The 19,209-nt window shown below is 29.5% G+C and overlaps 1 protein-coding gene across 6 annotated transcripts in view; it reads left to right on the top strand.

Annotated features, from left to right (window-relative positions):
- LOC118191421 (uncharacterized) overlaps positions 1 to 19,137 on the top strand; it is a 90,502-nt gene extending 71,365 nt beyond the window's left edge. For all 6 annotated transcript variants that reach the window (XM_035362220.2, XM_035362219.2, XM_035362218.2 and 3 more), the window contains 2 exons: positions 4,860 to 4,960; positions 9,940 to 19,137. In XM_035362220.2, the coding sequence (XP_035218111.1) occupies positions 4,860 to 4,960; positions 9,940 to 10,063 (225 nt within the window). In that variant the 3' untranslated portion in view covers positions 10,064 to 19,137. The remainder of the gene's footprint in view (positions 1 to 4,859; positions 4,961 to 9,939) is intronic.
- The last annotated feature ends 72 nt before the right edge of the window (positions 19,138 to 19,209 follow it).

Here is a 19,209-nt window from a genome sequence, read left to right as displayed (position 1 = left end):
ACAAGTGTAGGAGGACTTTGCCTGCAAATTCAGAAAACAAGCCCCTACCAGAGCAGCTATTAAAACCTTGGTAAACAAATTCAAGTGAACTGGTAGTGTTAAAGACCATTCTGGGAGACCTTTGATAACGCCATAAGTTGAGCAAAGCGTACAAGAAGCAATTGTGCATAGCCCCCAGGCATTTAACGAAGACTCCGTTGAGAACTAGGTATTTCACATACTACTGTTTAGAAAAACTCTACACTGTCATTTAAACAAGTCATTTAACTCTATACTGCCTATCACATTCAAACTGTGCATAAGCTTGAAGCCGAGGACTACGCAACTCGGCAAGCTATGTATTATGATTTATTGGAAGCTGTGGATATAATGAGAACTTGATGGAGAATGTTCTCTTTAGTCACAAAGCCACATTTCATCTCAACGGCCATGTTAATAGGCATAATTGCTGAATGAGGACTGATGAGCAACCAAATATGTTTATGAATCTCAGGCAGACACACTTAAAATTAATGTATGGATTGGAATAACTAAGTCTAATCTCTTTGGACTTTTCACGTTTGCAGAAAGGACCATCACTGGAGAAATTTATCTCGATATGTTGCAACAATATCTTGAGTCACAGCTAACATCAGATGGCATTATTGACACTGTTGTGTACCAACAGGATGGAGCAGCACCTCCCCATTTTGCCATTATTGTACATAATTATCTTAATGAAACTTTTCCTGATAGGTGGATTGGTTGTAGCTCTCAGCGGCTTTGGGCTCCACAATCACCAGACTTAATTACCATAGACTTTTTCAGATGGGCTTTTGTCAAGTTCAAAGTATACCGAGTGAAGCCTGGCAGCATTGAACAATTTAAACAGTGAATTATGGCTGCAGCAGCAAAAATTACTCTAATAATTTTATATAAGGTGTTCCAGAGTGTGGTGGAATGGTGGCAATTATGCCTAGACACTGAGGGAAACCAAGTAAATAGGAAAAATTAAATTGTACTAATTTAGTGATCTATTATGTTGCATTTTCATGTAAATAACTTACATTTAGAATAAAGCCTGTTTAAGCAAAAATGTAGAGACTTTAATTAAGTCACAATAACATGCCGAACAAATACTAATTCAGAAGTGAAACAACAAAAATCAGCATTATATTTTCAAATTTTCACAGTGTTATTTTTCAAATTTTCACATTAAAAATTTATCAGATTTTTAATAATGGCATATAGATTATTTAAATTGCTTTTGGACACTGAAAATTTGAAAATATAACGCTGATTTTTTTTTGTTTGACTTCTGAATTAGTATAGGGACTTTATAAACACCCTGTATATGCTTATTATGCAATATAAGCATAGCAATTCCAAAGAAAAGTAACCTTGAAAGATATTTTAAAATGGTGTATCTGAAGTTCGACTCGAAGTATCCCAAACTTTGAAGAAATAAAATTTGATCATTTAAGCCATTGATTTCAAAGCAACAATCTACTTTTACCAAACTGTTATAAATACCAATGGCAGCAACTACCACATCGATTAAAGTCTCGCATATACTTGCTGAAAAGAAAAGGCCATATGTGGATAGAGTAATAATAAAAGAAACAGAAATCTGCAGACGTATTTTTTGCAAATTTAAAAGATAAAAAAGAAATTGTTTCGGCCATAAATGCCATGCTGTTATCAGCTAGAGAACGGAAACAGTCACTGCCCACTCAGAAACCCAATTGATAAACAATATAAACAGATGTGCTTTTCTTACCTTACAACTGGATGAATCAAAAGCTATGACAGAAACAGCACAATTGGCAGTAAGTGTCAAGATGACCATTGATAATTTTACCATAAAAGAAGAGTTTCTAAAAACTCTACCGCTTAAAAGCACACATGGGGAAGGATTTATTGTGTGCAATAAAAACGTTTTTGATGCTAAAATACCTATAAATTACAGTGCACAAGCTATGACAGGGAAGAATATTGGATTCATTGCTTTATGCCAACAAGATCCTTTTTTTTCCAAACTTTGTTGCATATCACTGCATTTATACACCAGCAATGACTGTGTGCAAAAGCATTGAATTCCAGGATGTAATCGCTGTTGCTGCAAAAATAATCAATTCAGTAATGAAGACAAATGGAGTTCAACATAGATTATTTAAATTGCTTTTGGAAAATGGTGAAGATATGCAATTGATCGATCTTCTTTTGCACACTGAGGTTTGTTGGCTGAATAAGAGAAACATTTTTGAGCGATTTGTCATTTTATTACCACAAATAAAAGAGTTTCTAACATCCCAAGGGAAAACTAGAAACAACTGGAAGATAAAACTGGTTAACAAATTTGGCTTTTTTGACTGATTTAACATTGAAAATTAATGTGCTAAATTTGAAATTATAGGGCAGGAGTTGTCACATTGCTGGATATGATCGGCACTATCAATAGCTGCAAGTCAGTATTAGAATTGTATAGGTCTCATTCCTTAAGAAAATCATTAATGCATTTTGCCAATAAAAAAAGGGGGGCAGAAAACCTGAATGAGCCAAATATTGATACAGACTCTATCTTCAAATTATGTCTGCATTGCAAACTGAATTTGATTCTAGATTTGTTGACTTTGAAAATTTAGAGCCTATTTTAAAATTCTTTATAAACCCCTTCACTTCACTGATGAAGGAAACACAGCTACAACAGTTTTTAACTATTTTTGTCTTAAAGTATAGAACACTTAAAAATAGTATACTTGCAAAATGATGTTATTTATAAATCTTATGAAACTAATAAGATATTTTGGAACTTGGTAAACAGAAATCAGCATTCTGTTTATCTGGTAAAGGTGAATTCTTATTGCTAAGTACCTGTAATTTAGATGTTGTTTTCAAATATGACGTATTTGAAGTCAAAGTATCATTCAAAACTTATTTATTCCCACTTAGATGATTGTTTAAGAGCATGCAACTCAAATTATATTGTCAAATATAATAAATTAGCAGATGAATTACAAACACAAATTTCACATTGACATATATATATATATTTAAAGAGCATAAATTATAAAACTTTGTTATTTAGTTCAATAAAGTTATGTCTTTTAATCAGTGTATTCATTAGATGTGTGTGCAGTCAGTCTATCATAAACCCGTATGCACGCAACAATTTTTGGTGTCAGAAGTGGGATTGAATTCCTGTGAGAGAAGCAGTGGAGGAAAAATTAAGGCAGCTGTGGCAGCCTTTCCTGCATTCAAAGAAGAGATGTAATCAGGCCAAGAAGATATGAAAGTGGTTTAAGAGGAGATGAAAGAAGTCATTAACTATGTTAAAGAAGAGGAAAGCTGGCCACGAATGTGTTAAAGAAGAGATGAATCCAAGTCAAGAGGAAATGAAAAGAGAAATTACTGCCATAATTGAGAACAAATTTGAGGCAATGGAAGGCAGAATGGACACAGTTGTAGATAAAGTTGACGAACTTCAAGAAAGAGTTTCTCTGGTCGCCAAAGAAGCTGATACCTTAATGATATGCATAGTGACAGCAGGAAACAATTTTGATGGTTTTAAATTTTTATCCATGCATTCTCGTCCCTCTCTAAAGCTGTCCACATGTGATGGTAAGACCTCCTGGCAAGTGTATAAGACACAATTTTGTATAGTGGCGGACACAAATGGATGGGATTCTCAGGCTAAGGCCTGCCATCTCACCACTTTTCTGAGAACAGATGCAGCAGACAACCAGAGGTTAGCTCTGTCTGGCGTATTGGAACTGTGCTTTGGCTAGATGGATGGGGTGCCTGTCCAGAATCTGAAATTTACTTGTGATATCTGATAATCTTCAGTCATGACTTTCAGCCAAATTTCCTGCTGCTGCCAAGCATTTTTAAAAATATCTGCAGGCATACCCTCTTATAATCTTAGAATGCTCCACACATCAGATTTTATATTAAAATATTTCTTCTTGGATTATTCTTATAATAATTCTTGGATTCAGTTTTTAGAAAGCTGCTTTATATCTGCCTTTCACTGCATGCAAAATTCCCTTATCTGTTGGCTGATTGACAAATGTACAGTTTCAAGACAAGAATAAAATGGAGACATAATCATTTATTAAAACTGTAATTTTTTAAAAATGTGTAATTACATAGTTTTAATAAAAGTGTAATTTTATTAAAACTGTTGTTTTGATAAGATTAATAATAATAGACAAAACAAAATAATAAGCTGCTTCAAATCAGAAAGTTTGGCTAGAGGGAATCTGCTATGTTAACTGAAGTTCCTCAGAATCTAATTCTTTTTTCCTTCCCTGCTGCTATAACAACAAAAGAAAAACAGTGTGCGTAATATCTCCCTAAATGAATGTGTCTTGGAGCCTCACTTATTATTTAGGTCGAGTAAAAAATAGCAATATTTATTCTAAAGGTTCTGTAAAATATAGCCATTTATTGTTTTAAGAAAATGGTTTCTTAATTTTTTTAGTTTGAGAATGATTGTTTCTGTTATTTTAGCAAAGAAATAAATTTTTCCTTACCTTTTGTTATGTTCACTTATGAATTAATTTAGCATAATCTTAAAACAACAGTCTCAGAAATTTCTGTGTTTGATATACTGTGATTTTTTCCATATGCAATGTAAATGGAAGCCAGTTTTTATATAACTGTAAATAAAAGTCTGTATCAGAAAACTGTATAGTTTCTGTTTAAACTTTTTATGTATAAGGCAACAGAAATGTGGAATTTTTAAATTGCTTAAGTGTAATGTACTTTAAATAAAAATTAATCATTTTTTAAAGTATTTTAAATTTTGAAATTATTTGTAAAACAGTGCATTTTCCAATGTCTTCAGAACATTATTTATAGGATATGCTTTTCTTTAGGATGAAAGTGGTAATAAGATTTGGATTTGTCCTGCCTGCTCTGGTGCTGATGATGGAAGTCCTATGATTGGTTGTGATGAATGTGATGATTGGTATCACTGGTATGTAATAATAATGAAAATACTATTATTTAAATTATGTTAATGGAAAATTGTTTTATGTATTACAGAGATGCCAACTATTATGGATTTTTTTGTCATTATTACTGCTTTCTGTCTTCTATCATGGATGTAAAAAAAAAAAAATTGCTGTGAAAAATATCATGATTGAATCACATGATTGCTTTGTACTGATATGAAAAAGAATGAACAAAATACATGCTTATGCTGATGTTGCAATCAATATATATTGTCAACTCTCTTAACTGTTGCACTGACATCATAATCAATATTCAGATAAACTCAAATCATTTTGTAGACTTCACATGTGTGTTATTGAACTATGAGAGGATTTAGTATGTTACTTTTCCAAGCCATAAGCATGTGTATATATTTTTTATTAAAAACTGTTATAATAAATATATTTTGGTACTTATGTATTGACCGTGAAATTGTTGCTAGGCAGTGCAATTTAATGTCAGTAATAAGTGTGATTTCACTGCACATTCATAACATCTGCTATTTTGTTTGATCTAACCCAATTCATTCTGATAAGCAACCTTTTGTTTTTATGAATAGGGATTAACTGTTCTTGTTGCATCTTTTTCTTGCATTTTGGAAAAAAAAAAAAAAATGTTCAAGGTCTATAGAATCACATTTGTAACTACAGTTCAGTAGATTTCCAGCTGGTTCAGGGAATTTAAATCTCTTGAATGGGGTAAAAAGCAGCTAGCCGACAAAATAGTTATAAATTGGAACAGCCACCTGCAGGAATTTTGCACTCTTAGCTTTCTAAACAGAGCTTCTGGTAAAATCACAGAGCCTAATAAGAAAACATTTTTTTGTGAAGTTCAGAAATAAAGTGGGTGCACCTATTTCTGCAGCAATGCTATTTGCTGGTTTGTATAAGAAGACTGATGGATGTTTTATTGGAAGAGTTGCAGATGAAAGTGCAGCTCATCTGTGAATTTCACAGGAACAATTGATGCAGCATTGGCAGGACTTTCACTAACTTTCATTGTCCGATGTTTGCCAACTTTTATGGTTGTTGGCAGTGGCGGCTTGTAATAAGCACTGTGGAACTGCAGCACCTCCTATTTCCACTTATTATTATTTTCAATATTTAATATAGTGTGCCCTTTAGTCTTTAATTCTTTCTTTTTACTTTTACAATACATAATCCTTAAACTTAATGTCAATAGCCATCCACCATTTTGTGAAAAAGGTACAAAAGTCTTTGTTTGGAACAGCACGCTTCACAGGTCCAGCGACGCGGTGTTTGGCTGTTCTGCACATGCACACACAGAAAACAGCACGTGAGCCAGGTAGAGAGAAGAGCACTGTCGCTTTGGCAGTGCCGAAATTCTGGCATGTTGTTGAAAATGTGATTTCTTTTACTCCGCGCGTGTGGTATTCTTCCACAAGATGGAAGTTCGTCATACGGACCATAAACAGAGTTCATGAAAATTTGCAACTTTTAAAAAATTGCCTTACTGAAATTCACTCAACATCAAATGCAGATCAAACTATTGCAAAAGCAACAGGAATTTTAAAATATCTAAATGATGATAATTTCAAGTTTTAGTTAGAGCTTTTCTTATCAGATGCCTCATGTTGAAATAATATACAATTAAATGCAATCCAGAGAAATTAGTGTGTTTAAAGTTAATGAATATATAAATTTCAAAACTGCTATTTTAGATTTAAGAAACTCAAAGTACTGTGAGAATTTTTCAAAGACACTGATGGCAGAAGCTAAGGAAATATGTGACTTTATACTATGTATTGATATAGTGCACAGATATTCTTCCACTAAACAGTTAGCAGCTGCTAAATTGTTTAACAAGAAATGCTTAGTTTTGGGAATGAACATTCTACACAAGAAATATTACTGTCCACTGAAGCATATACAATGATTGACAAAGAAAAGCTTGAAACTGAACTAAAAGTATTATATTGTAGGTCTGATATCCATAAATACTAAAAATTAATTGAGCTACTAAAATTTATCTTCCAAAATAATCTAGATGATGTTCTTAGTGAAATTACGAAACTGATCGAAATTCTCTTGAGAGTTCCCATGATTACATCAGAGGTAGAACGCTGCTTTTCAACATTGAAAAGAAGGAAAACTTTTCTAAGAAGCACTAGGAATTCGGAAAGACTAAATGCACATGCATTGCTTAAAGAAAAATTTCCTCAGCTGTCATCCAGAGATCAAGGAGAAAATTATTAATATTTTCGCACAAATTAAAACAAGGGGAATGGATTTCATTTTTAAATGAATAGACAAAGATTAAACTGTAACAATTTTGGTTAAAGTAATTAAGAATTGTTTAATTTTTTTCTTGTAAGATTTCATGAAGTTTCAAAATAAATTTTCTTTTTATATTCCTTTTACACAATTTTAAAACAAAGGTTAAATTTTTTTGGAACAGTACCCCCACTAATTTTAGCCACGAGCCGCCGCTGGTTGTTGGTATAATGTGTAAGTATTTATATTTATTTATCATGTCATTTTCACAGAGGCAAAAAGTCCTTCAAAAGTACAAAACCAAAGTGAAAACTGGAGATCTTTAATTGCTTCATATTTTTCAGAAAAGCATGGGTTATGTTCTATGTGTAATTGGGACTTTTCAGTTGCTCTTGAAAGTCATGATGATTGCAAATGGCATGTAAAATCTAATAAACACCAGAACTGCGTGAAAATAAAATCGTCTTTGAAGGCAGGATAATCTGTTTTTGTAAAAAATGACAACAATTATGTTATGGATGCTAAGCTTTTATTCATATCATTTCTGGTGGAACTCATTATTCGTGTTACTTGTACTGGTCATAGGATTTCTTCTTCTTCTCCCCCCCTTTTTTTTTGGTTCATTTGTTCAATGTTTCCCGATTTTGAGTATTACAAAATATGCTATTTGCATTAACTAATGATGCTAATCCTGATTGCAATACAAGTGCATTTGGACCCAATTTATTGACTGACAAACTGAATGCACTTCTTGTACCAGAAAGACATTGCACACTCATACAAAGTTTATATAGTTACAATAAGTTAAAATAAGGAGTTGGCTGCAACAAAATGTACAACAAAGTTGACTTTATAGAGTCCAGGACAGTAACATTAGGAAATGATGTCTTCATTTTTGCTTAAATCTCTTATTTCTTCTGCAGCATTGTAAGTAATACAGTCAAAAGTCGTTAATCCGGACTCGTCCGGACTTCGCCGATTCCGGATTATCGATTTTTCCGGATTATAGATCATCAGTTTAAATCTGGTAAGATGGCATGCAGAAATTACAAAATTAAAAATATGAAATCATAATTTATGAAATAAAGAACAGTTATGATCTAAAGGGTATCAAAATTTACAAAAAGAAAAGGCTTAATATTTATTTGTTTACTTTATTAAACATTTCTTTTTAAGTTGCTTTTTTCATATGATAATACTACATAATTTCTTGTTTAGTTACAAAGTTCCGCTGCTCTGTTCCTTCCGGATTATGGGTGTCCGAATTAACGACTTTTGACTGTATTCCTTTTATGCGGTGAAACATCCAATTTATGTTCAAGTCCTATAATTGCTGTGTCGAGAATACCGACTAATTTGTCAATCGAAATTTTTTCGTTTTCAATAACCTCTGTCACTTTCTTCACTAGCGGAAGCGAATTATAATGACGAGGAACTTGTTTTAAATTATATCAAAGACAGACTACATCGAAATGAAATACTACATTTGGTAAGGAATTATAAGCCAAATAAAATAAAAACATCTGCCCTGAAGATAAGGATAGTGCTGACAGATCAACTTCCAATTCATTGCGCGCCGCGGCGCCCCCCCCCCTCCCGCCGAGCAGCGTGAAATTGATAAACAGATTTCGGATTTCGAAACATACTTTTGCTTTAGATCCTTTACATATTAACAAGTATATATCGGAAATTCTATTTGATATAATCGAAAGTGTAAGCTTACTTTTATAAAATTGCTCTAACAGTCTGCGAAAAATAATAATCCGGATCCAATTCGAAGATTAAGGAACAACGCAATCTGCAACATTAACTGAATTAGATAATTTTAGCTTAGCTTACATCGTCCGTTATACATTAAACGTGCATGCGTAAACGTTTTATGAGCATGCGCACAAGCATATTCGCAGCCATAAAGGTCTTACGCGCGCACGTAAATGCCTATGCGCATCTGTCAACGCGACGCATGTGCAGAAAGTTTGTAGCTTTGAGGTCCGGATTATGGGTGTCCGAATTAACGACTTTTGACTGTATTTCTTTTATGCGGTGAAACATCCAATTTATGTTGTTGATTCCTTCCAATTTGGGGAAGCTTGTCATAATCATAAATATGATTACTGATAGCCATCTTCAAAGAATGACATCTCTGGTATTAAAATGTTAAATTTTGAAATGTACATAAATAGATAATTAAGTGATTATTTAATTAAACAGAGGGTTAATATTATGTATAAATTAGTCACAAATTTAGCAAAATGAAACTGATGTTAAATTGTGTTACTTTTATTACATTTATAAGCACATTTGTAAATTTATGCAATGAATACAAAAACGTTGATTAATGATTAATAATTATAATAAAAACAAAAAAATAAATATCTTAAATTTGTACTGAGGTATTAAAAAAAAACTTTGTCATTCTTTGCATAATATTTTTCTTATTTGAAAAATAAATTACTCTCAGTTTGATGAGCAAAATGGAAGAGAGCATAAACAAAGTTTGCAATAATCAAAATTTCAGTTTATTGAAAATTCTCTACATTTTGACACTGTCTTATTAAAAACTTTGACATTTCTTCTTTTGATTGTATTTGTTTTTGATTTACATTTTAATTTTAAAAAATCTGATTAAAAGATTTGCTAATAATTACTAACTAAAGTTTTTAAAGAATATTTTCAGCAACCACATCATAAATATTTGTAAATAATTAAGTCTATTGTATCCTCATAGGGTATGTGTTGGAATTGTGGTTCCTCCTAAGGAAGAAGAGAACTGGTTTTGTGTCCGTTGCATTGCCAAACGTCAAGGGCCTAATGCCAAGCGCCGCAAAAAGAAATACAAGAAAGAAAAATGAAATTATGTGAATTTATTTCATGTGTTTCAGCTATCGTATAAAAGTCAAATGACAGACTTTTAGAAATGAGATATTCATCTTCATCGTTTGCCATCTACTGATTTTGTTTACTAGTGTAAAATTAATTTATACTATCAATTGGCGCTTTAGAATAGTAGGTGGTAAGCCCATTCTTTGACCATAAGTTGAAAGGAATACTTGAAGCTTGCTTCAAAATGTAAACAGTGGGTATTGGATATTTACAAGATGCAGAAAAGTGGGACCAGAAACAAAGCTGTTTAGAATAGCAATAAGGAAGATGACTTTCAAAAAATATATAGAAGGCTTTTTTCCATCTCAACCTGAAACATATTTTGGAGGAGTTGTATTTGTACCCTAAAATGTCATGATTCTGTAAACATAATAATTGGCATCTTTTCAGATACCACGTTTTTTTTAATAAATATGCATCTTTTTAAGGGATCTTAAGTTAAAAATGAGTATAATACTTTTCTATATAACAAAAAATGAATACATGCCTGCATTTGTTCAACTTATACATTCTTGTTTACTTTTTAAAACAATTTCATCTTGCAAATGGGTCTAAGACAATCAGCATTTACAGATATATTTAAAATTATCACATATGACACTGACATGATTCATTTGTAAATAAGATAGGTATAAATTTGCTATAATTAAAATCAATAAAAGGTAAACTTCCTGGTTTGTAGCAAAATGTTTTGCTTGCTGAAATCAAAATCAAAGAAAGAAGAAATATTACCTTATGTAGATGAAAACATCCGATTAGTTACCATTCTCTTAAAGGAAGAAAAAAATAGGAAATACCATTATTTCATCTTTTTTCCATATTTAGACATTTTTGGGGATTAAAATATGTATAGCACAAAAAGGATACATTAAAAATTCTGTAAATTAATCAATTTTAACAAAGTGCTTATTTTAATTCATTTATTTTTAATATACAAATAATTACTTTGGTAATGAAAATTTATGTGTTTTAAAATTCTAACTTCATTATTCCAAAAATACTTAGTGAAATTTTCAGAACAATTTAATTTTATAATGCAGTAAAATTCGGCTGTGCATCGTAAGTTTATTATCATGCACTAGAGGTCATGTCACTAATGAGTTCTTAATTGATATTTGAAAGGTATAATAAAACTTTTTAGCATCTAAATTTGCTTTTCATGTTATTCTCTTCTTAGTAGAGATGCTATTTGCAGTGTATAGAAATAGAAATTGTGTGATTGTAATGTATAGTAATGCAAAATAAAGGCGAAATGTAGTTAATTAATTCTGTATGAATTTTAATTAAGATGTACTATAGTAGTCGATCATTTATAAAAAATAAATAAATAAATGTTTTTCCTCATTAAGTGTGATTTTTTCCCCTTATTACCAAATTCTTACTGTGAGATAATGTTAGCATTTTAAAGAATTGTCATAAAAATCTTTTTATTTTTGTTCTGTTTTGAATGCAGTATAGCTTTTTAACCTTCTGAGCAGCATAACTGGATATACCTCATCATGAGATTTTTGTCACTTGGCAGAAATAAGCTTATAATTTAAGATATTTTATGCAGGTCTGAAATGTATGAAAATTCTAATAGCTATTTTAGTAAATTTTTTTTCTTGGTTGTTATAATGAAATTATATTATACGTAAATCACACTGCCGATTAATATGTGTAAAACATAATTATTCTTTTAACTGCAATATTTATAAATTATTTATTAATCTAAATTTGGGGAAGTTTTAAACTTCTTTAATTGTTATCATGTGTTTATTTTTAATATTGGTGGCATTAGAGTTAAAAAAAACATTAAAATCAATTTTGAAATGCGAAGCAAATGATAAAATAATCAAGTGAAAAAGTGAGATGTGAAAACCCAGAAAAGCAAAATTTAAAATAATCTGTCCGAGTGCATTGCTAAATTATACTTTTATTTTCTATTTTATATACATCTGTGTTTTATTTGTAGATAAATTGCTTTCATAACAGCTCAAAATTTGTAGTTATTCTTGAATTACTGCTTTATTTCTTTGTCTGTCTTCATGTTGTTTACATGTATGATAGGGTTGGCCAAACTTATGTCAATGGGAGCCACATGTTAGAATTCAGAAATATTCAAGAGCGTGTGCTTAATTTTCCAAGAATCACAATTATGTATTTATGCTGTTTTAAAATTAGCGAAGTTGTATTTGAATTGAAAAAAATATTTAAGGAATTTGGCAAATATTTTGCATTTTTAATCAGTGTGTTTATGTATTAAGATTAAAAAATTCTTGTTCCTCTCACTGTGTATTCAGAAAAATATGTTCCTGCAATATACAATGTCCCACTAATGGCCAAGTGGTATCACCAAATACATGATAGTTTCCTGGGTCAAAATCCTGGCAAATGGGCTGACTACACAGCCATTTTCAGGTGTATAATATTAATGCAAACCAGTCTTTTTTGGGGGGGAGGTTAAGACCTTCATCGAAGCATCCCTTAGGTAGACAACCTTTGTATACTCTTGCCATTGACCAATCCATTCATGATATACAGATTTTAAATTTTTATAAAAAGTGCTGATTAGTCCTTTTTCAGGTAGAACATTTTCTTCTAGTTTTTAAAAATATTTCTCTCTGGTGATAATTAACAACTGATTATAATATGAGTACTTAGAAACTGAAAAGAAAGAAGTATTTGTTTTATGTTATAAAAACCTTTTCATTTGAGTGAAGAATATTTCAGTACAGTTAGCCAGGCCTCATATAAAAGAGGTAAATTTTTTAATTGCTTAATGATGGGAAAAAAATCGTATGACATACCATCAGAATAAGACAAAATTTCTGTGGGAAAATACAAAAAAGAGAAGAAAGTACGTGGGATAATAGGATGACAATGGTAGCAGTATTTTAGAATTGTTTTTATCAACAACAGTACATAATTTAATTAATTCTAGGTAATATGTAAACATTGTTAAATGTTCTGTTAAATATAAATTGCAAATAAAAAAAAAAAAAAATTAAAATGTACGACTAATAAATTTGTGTTTCCCATTGACTCCTATCAAAATAAAGGCGGTTTAAATAAAAACATTGTTCTTTCTGTTTTGAACTGTATTCTACTTTTGAATGCTGATTTAGTTCACATAATCAAATCTAATCTCCTCTTTAAATTGCTTAAAAATGCAGGTAAATGGTTAATAATATTTTCATGTTAAGTATAATGTGGTTTATTTGTGAATTGTTGTCGGCTGTTCCCAGCATACTGTTGTATAGCCTTTGTTCCCAGCATTACCCTGGTTAATAAAATAGAATTAGAATCCCCCCTATTAATTGATATACTCTGTTTTGGAAAGAACAAAATAAATGAGACAGAATAGCATATAATGTATAGATCAGAGATGGAGAATTTATTTATTTTAAAATAAATTACCAATTACCAAACAGGGTTTTTACATAATAATAGTTCAGTTTTTCTCTCTTATATAATGTGAGAATCAACATCTGGAGGTCTAACCTATGCGTAAATCCTTGAATCAATTTGTTTGGTGAGAATTTGATCATCATTTATGTTTACTTTTTTCCCAGTGCAAGTTACATATTACATTTTAGTGTAAGCTAACAAAGTATGCTACCTTTCAGTGAAATTTCCTACATTTAGATGCATCATCACTGTAGCATATTGATGGTATATTTATCATTTTTAATGCCCCAGTAACCATTACCTGTTCCAAAATTTCCCTCATTATAGTAGAAAGACTCAGAAATGAAATTATTTTTGTGCTGTTTCTTAAAGCCTTATTGAAAGATGTAAGATACAACAGGATATCAGGTAAAAAATATTCCCCCCCCCCATATTTGAATATTTTTAATTCTCAAACTCTCACTTACAAGAGTTCATTCAAATCTCTGTTTTCTGCGGAATAATTAATTATTGGTTTTATAATAAACTGTAATGGTAGATATAAGTTATTATAAAATTTTATAAATTATATTCAGAGCAATTGCTATTAGTTTTACTAAAATATTTCCCCTTATATTATAATAAAAGTATTAAGACCATTCTAATTCGCATAAAAAATTTCATTAATAATATGGCATAAATTGAAGTATGGAAGCTATGTGAGAGATGTTATTAAAGCAAATCATAATGAAATCTTGTGGAGTAGAAATACATAATGTTTTGCATTGTGATGATGTTTGATATGTTAGATTACCTTTCAAAATGAATCATTAAATAAAAATGAGCATATTTAGTTCAAATTCTATTTAACATTTTCTGCATAATATGTGAATTTAAATTGCCATTTACTGTGATTTTTAAGATTGAATGATTAATACCCAAATAACTTTTTATTCAGTCACTTTTACTGCATATCATTAAAAATGTGACTCATTGTAATAAAAGACCTCTGAATATATTTCCTCTCCCATATGTAGAATTTCATCTCTCTAAGATGATTTCAAAGTTATAAAATTGATTGGCTTTTATATGGTTGCGTGTTAAATATGGAATATAGTGAATCTTTTTGAAGTGATTCTCACAATTCCAGTTTATATATATATATTGGGGATGGCCGTTTTAAAGAAGTGGTGTTCATATTCAGTGTTGTTATTAATTTGTGTTCTTGGAAATATTGGCTGCTTTCAGGGGTATGTGTCTTAGGGAGATGGCCACCACAAGAATTTCCTGTGCAGTGTGAAGCCTATCTGTATACTTCTGAATTATATTCTGTTGATTTCTTTCTATTCTGTGCTTAAGGAAATATGCATTTGTAAGACCTTGAAATGATTGTGTATAATTTGGAAGTTTGCTACTGTGTTTGACAGATTATGAATAATTAGTATTTTAAATGAGAAATATGTGGAATTTGTTGCTTTTGCATTTAAGGTATGCATATTTTTGCCAACTTTGAAATATGAAAACAAAAGGCTGTTATGTGGTATTATAACTTCAAATTTACAACTTCAAATTTAAGGACTTCAAATTTACAACTTTGTATTAAGATCTCTTTATAATATATTACTCAGAATAAAAGGCTTTTAAAACATGGCTGTGAGGCAAAAAATTTTAACTTACTATTTTATTCATTGTTCTAATTGTATAATTTTTGCTTAACTTTATATCATTTTGTACTTTACTTGAAATGTTCAATTAATGTGAATTTAATTCTGTGAATAAATGTACTAATATACTATATAAAGATTTAAAGCAAAAAGAAAATATTAATACTTATTCATCAAATATTAGTTAAATTTTTATAAAAGGTTGTTCTCTAAAATGGGTTAAAACATCAGATTAAATAGAAAATATTCTTTAAATAACATTTTCTTTAAAAAAAGGGGGAAACTTGTTCAGCTTTAAGCTGCAATGAGAGATATAGCAAGATCATGCACGGCCTTTGTTTTGTGTGTGAACTTGTCATCAAAGTTTTCTTTGTAGCATTTCTTTTGATATTTAATGATAAAATATTTCTTTTAAAACTACATTTGAAAAAGTTGATTTGAATTCACATAAATTAAAAACCTGAAAGTTTCGGATTTTATCAGGAGCCTGATAAAGGATATGAAAAATTTGGTGTTTCCATATTTTACCCTAAAGGTTGGAAGCTGTAAAGTTTTATTTTCATATATAATGTTCTAAAAAGTGCATAATTATTTCTAAAGATGCACTAAAATTGTTTGATTATGTTTTTGTCTCTGTTTTAAAGGCTTAGTTAATAATAATGTAAGGTTTCAATAGCTTAATTATTTCATTCAGATGAATATATGAATATCAGAAAGAGGTATTTACAATATACACTGATTGCCTTAGGTTGAAAAACCTAATTTTCCGCTTTACATATATATGCAAAATATTACTCAGATGTACATATTTAACATGAAATATTTTTCTTGTATTTCAATAGTTCAGTGAATTTTTATTCTTAATAATGTTATTTTCCCTGCAATACAATGGAATGAATAAGTTTCAATAAGTGTATTTGATGTATATGTGCTCCATAAAATATATTTTACATAATTTTGAGCTCTTTTGATTAAGGGAATATTTTTGATATTCTTTGTGAAAAATATAAACAGTTTATTGATAATATTGGACTTATTATTGATATTCTGTAAATTGTACATTTGGGACACTTGGCTTTTACAGCCAAGGTCAGTGTTCAAAATATAATCAGCATCGTCACTGAACAGGATGCAAAAGATTGTATTTTTAATGTATTTCTTAGGAATTTACTGTTGAAGTATAATTTTTTATTTTGTTGAAACACTGTATAGATAAATATCTAATTTCTTACAATAAGCAGTTCTTTGTATCAGTATATTTAATATTTATATTTTTTGTGTAAAAAAATAAAAGTGTTTATAATTAAGCCATAATATGCAATTAATAGTAGTTTTTTATTTTTTTATGTCCGTTCTGCACTCAGATGTTCCTTAAGTCATATGTTTTTTAAAGCATTATGAAGCTGCAGTCAATGTGTAATTAATAAAGAATATTTGTGGGGATGTTAGATAATGAAAGCAAAAGTTATAGTAGAGATTAACGCAAAGTTTTTTAAGAAAGGTAGAAAAAATTGATGCTGCTGTGTGATATAGCAGAAATGTTCCTCAGATTTTGAAGTTGGTAAAGGTACTTACTTTCCTGTAGAAATGTGTAATCTTGTTATTTTTCAAAAAGGTTCTTATTATTGCTTGTTTCATAACATTAGTGGACTTTATAGATGGTGTTTAAACATTATTTCTATATTCTGCTATATCTATCTTCTTTCTGCAGTGCTTTGCAAGTAGTCTCATTATGTCATAAACTTTTATAGTGGTGTTTTTTTTTTTTTTTTTTTTCCCTCCCCACTTTGCCTAGCCTATTTTAAAGAAAAATTTCATAAGCATATATTAAGAAACTGTTTATTTATTTTTTTATAAGGATTGAAGTCATGAAATAGACTATTCTAAGTTATATATTTGTATTCAAGACATAAATTAATAATCTAAATTCACTTGCATGATTATCATGATTTAAACAACATAAATATTTGTTAAATGAGTAAATTTTTAAAACCCAGTTCTTTTTTGTCTATATTTTTTTTTTCTTTTAAATTATTATTTTCCATTCAAAAAGCAAATTTAAATTTAGAGCATTACTTCAGGTAAAAATGTTTATTTTGTGGTTTGTACAGTTACAAAAGAAATTATTCATTTAATTAAGTTCAAAGATCCTCAGGCACAATAATAATTCATCATTTTAAACAAGCAATATCAGCATTTTCATATGCATTCTTTTTGTTGTATTCGAGCTCCAAATATATTTGTAGACAAAATGGGGTATTTTTTGTTGTTAATTCAATTTTAAATTATGTGTCTTCAGGATTTGCCTGTAATGGAAGAAACTGCAATAATTTTTCAGGAATACAGTATTTTGTCATAAAATTTACTTTAAAATCCATTCAGTTCATTAATTCAATTAAGTAATTGCTATGAAATTTTGACCAGAAAAAAAAAAAAAAAAAGCTGGCTAATAAAGTAGGCTTAATTGATTAATTTTCAGAATAAATGCTCATTAAAATGTAAAATATGTATATAATAATATGTGCATAATAAACACTTTTTGCATTTACAAGTCATTATTCTTTTCCTTCTGTAAAATATTGTCAAACTGCTCCAATGTTTTTGCACTATGTTAAACCTATTTTTGTTGCATTATAATTTTTACCATGAATGACAGCAATGAAAAGCTTCATTGATGAACAGAGAGGATTGAATATAGGCATAATAATATATAATTTAGAAGGTGTGCATGTATTTTAAATAAAATTATTGTTTTGAATGAAAATGATTTAACATAATGTTTTTATTTATGTGCAGAAATATTTGGGTGCTATCTCATGATCATACATTTCTTATTATCTAGCTTAATCTTAAATTTTATTATGTATTAGTTAATTTTCCATCTATTTTGATGGGCACTCAGTTGATAAAAGATGACTTAATTGATAACTGTTTTTATCAAAAATACTTATATGCTCATATTTAAAATTTTAAAACATATTTACAAATGGCACTATCTACATATTAATTTATATTTGAGAAATTATTACTAAAACAACCTCATAATTACTTTATCATCATACTGTCCTTTGCATAAATTTTGGTAAAAATTTTAGTAATTTCAAGGTATTTCCATTGAGGTTTTAATTGATTTAAATTGGTTAAAAGCAGACTAATTTGATAATATGCTTGTTCGAGTACCTGGCCTGTATAGAGGATTTGTAGTCTAGCGTTCTACACATGTCTATATGTTTTCTATAATTGAAGCTTTATTGAAATTAATGAGCATCTTTTTAATCATATTTTCCATTAAATGTTTCATTCATTTTATTTAAATGTATATAATTAATATATTGTTTTTCTTTTGCTTGTTAAACTAATAGTTTAACATTTTGTGTTTAATATATTAATCATATTTGTGAATTGTATTATGTATAATTATTTTAGTGTGTTTCTTTTAATATTATTAAGCTGATACCCTAAAAGTTACTTGAAGGAAATGGAAATATGATGAAAATTGTGTATAATTATATAAGCTTATATTATTGCTTCATTCAGTGAAAAAAGTGTGCAGTAATGGTCAAAATGCACGATACAGTGAGTTGACAAAAACACATCTCATTGTCACATCTATACTGAAATATCTCAATTTCTATGCAAATTATAGGACCAAAAATGTTTGTTCTTTTCTTTATCAAAGATTGTTGTAAAGGTCTGTATTCTGGTTCTTTGAAAAACGGATGCAATGTAATATATTGGAAATAACTGTGTGCAACTCATTTTTTATCGATATATATTTTAACATTATTCTGATAGTAATATATTGATCTAGAAAGTGTGCTAGGTTTGATGAATAAAAATATGTTGAAAGTAACTAGAAAGAAATTATGTATCATAAATTTTAATGTATAAATTTTTTTATCCTGTCATTGTACATTTTTTTTACATTAGTGTGTAGGATCAGAAGCCATTTTGTGTGTCATTGCCTGGCAATAAAACAGTAATAAAATGCTTGTTGATTTCTAAATTTGCATCTGTAGCACTATTCCTTTGTTATTGTATATTCATTGCTTGCCTCTGTTACTTTCAGTTATAGTTTTTTC

This window comes from Stegodyphus dumicola, chromosome 5 (assembly GCF_044657685.1).
Source record: "Stegodyphus dumicola isolate Sdum_Otavi_A_Nest chromosome 5, ASM4465768v1".
Classification (NCBI taxonomy): domain Eukaryota; kingdom Metazoa; phylum Arthropoda; class Arachnida; order Araneae; family Eresidae; genus Stegodyphus; species Stegodyphus dumicola.
The sequence above is the reverse complement of the archived record's forward strand: the minus strand, read 5'-3'. Positions and strand labels throughout refer to the sequence as shown.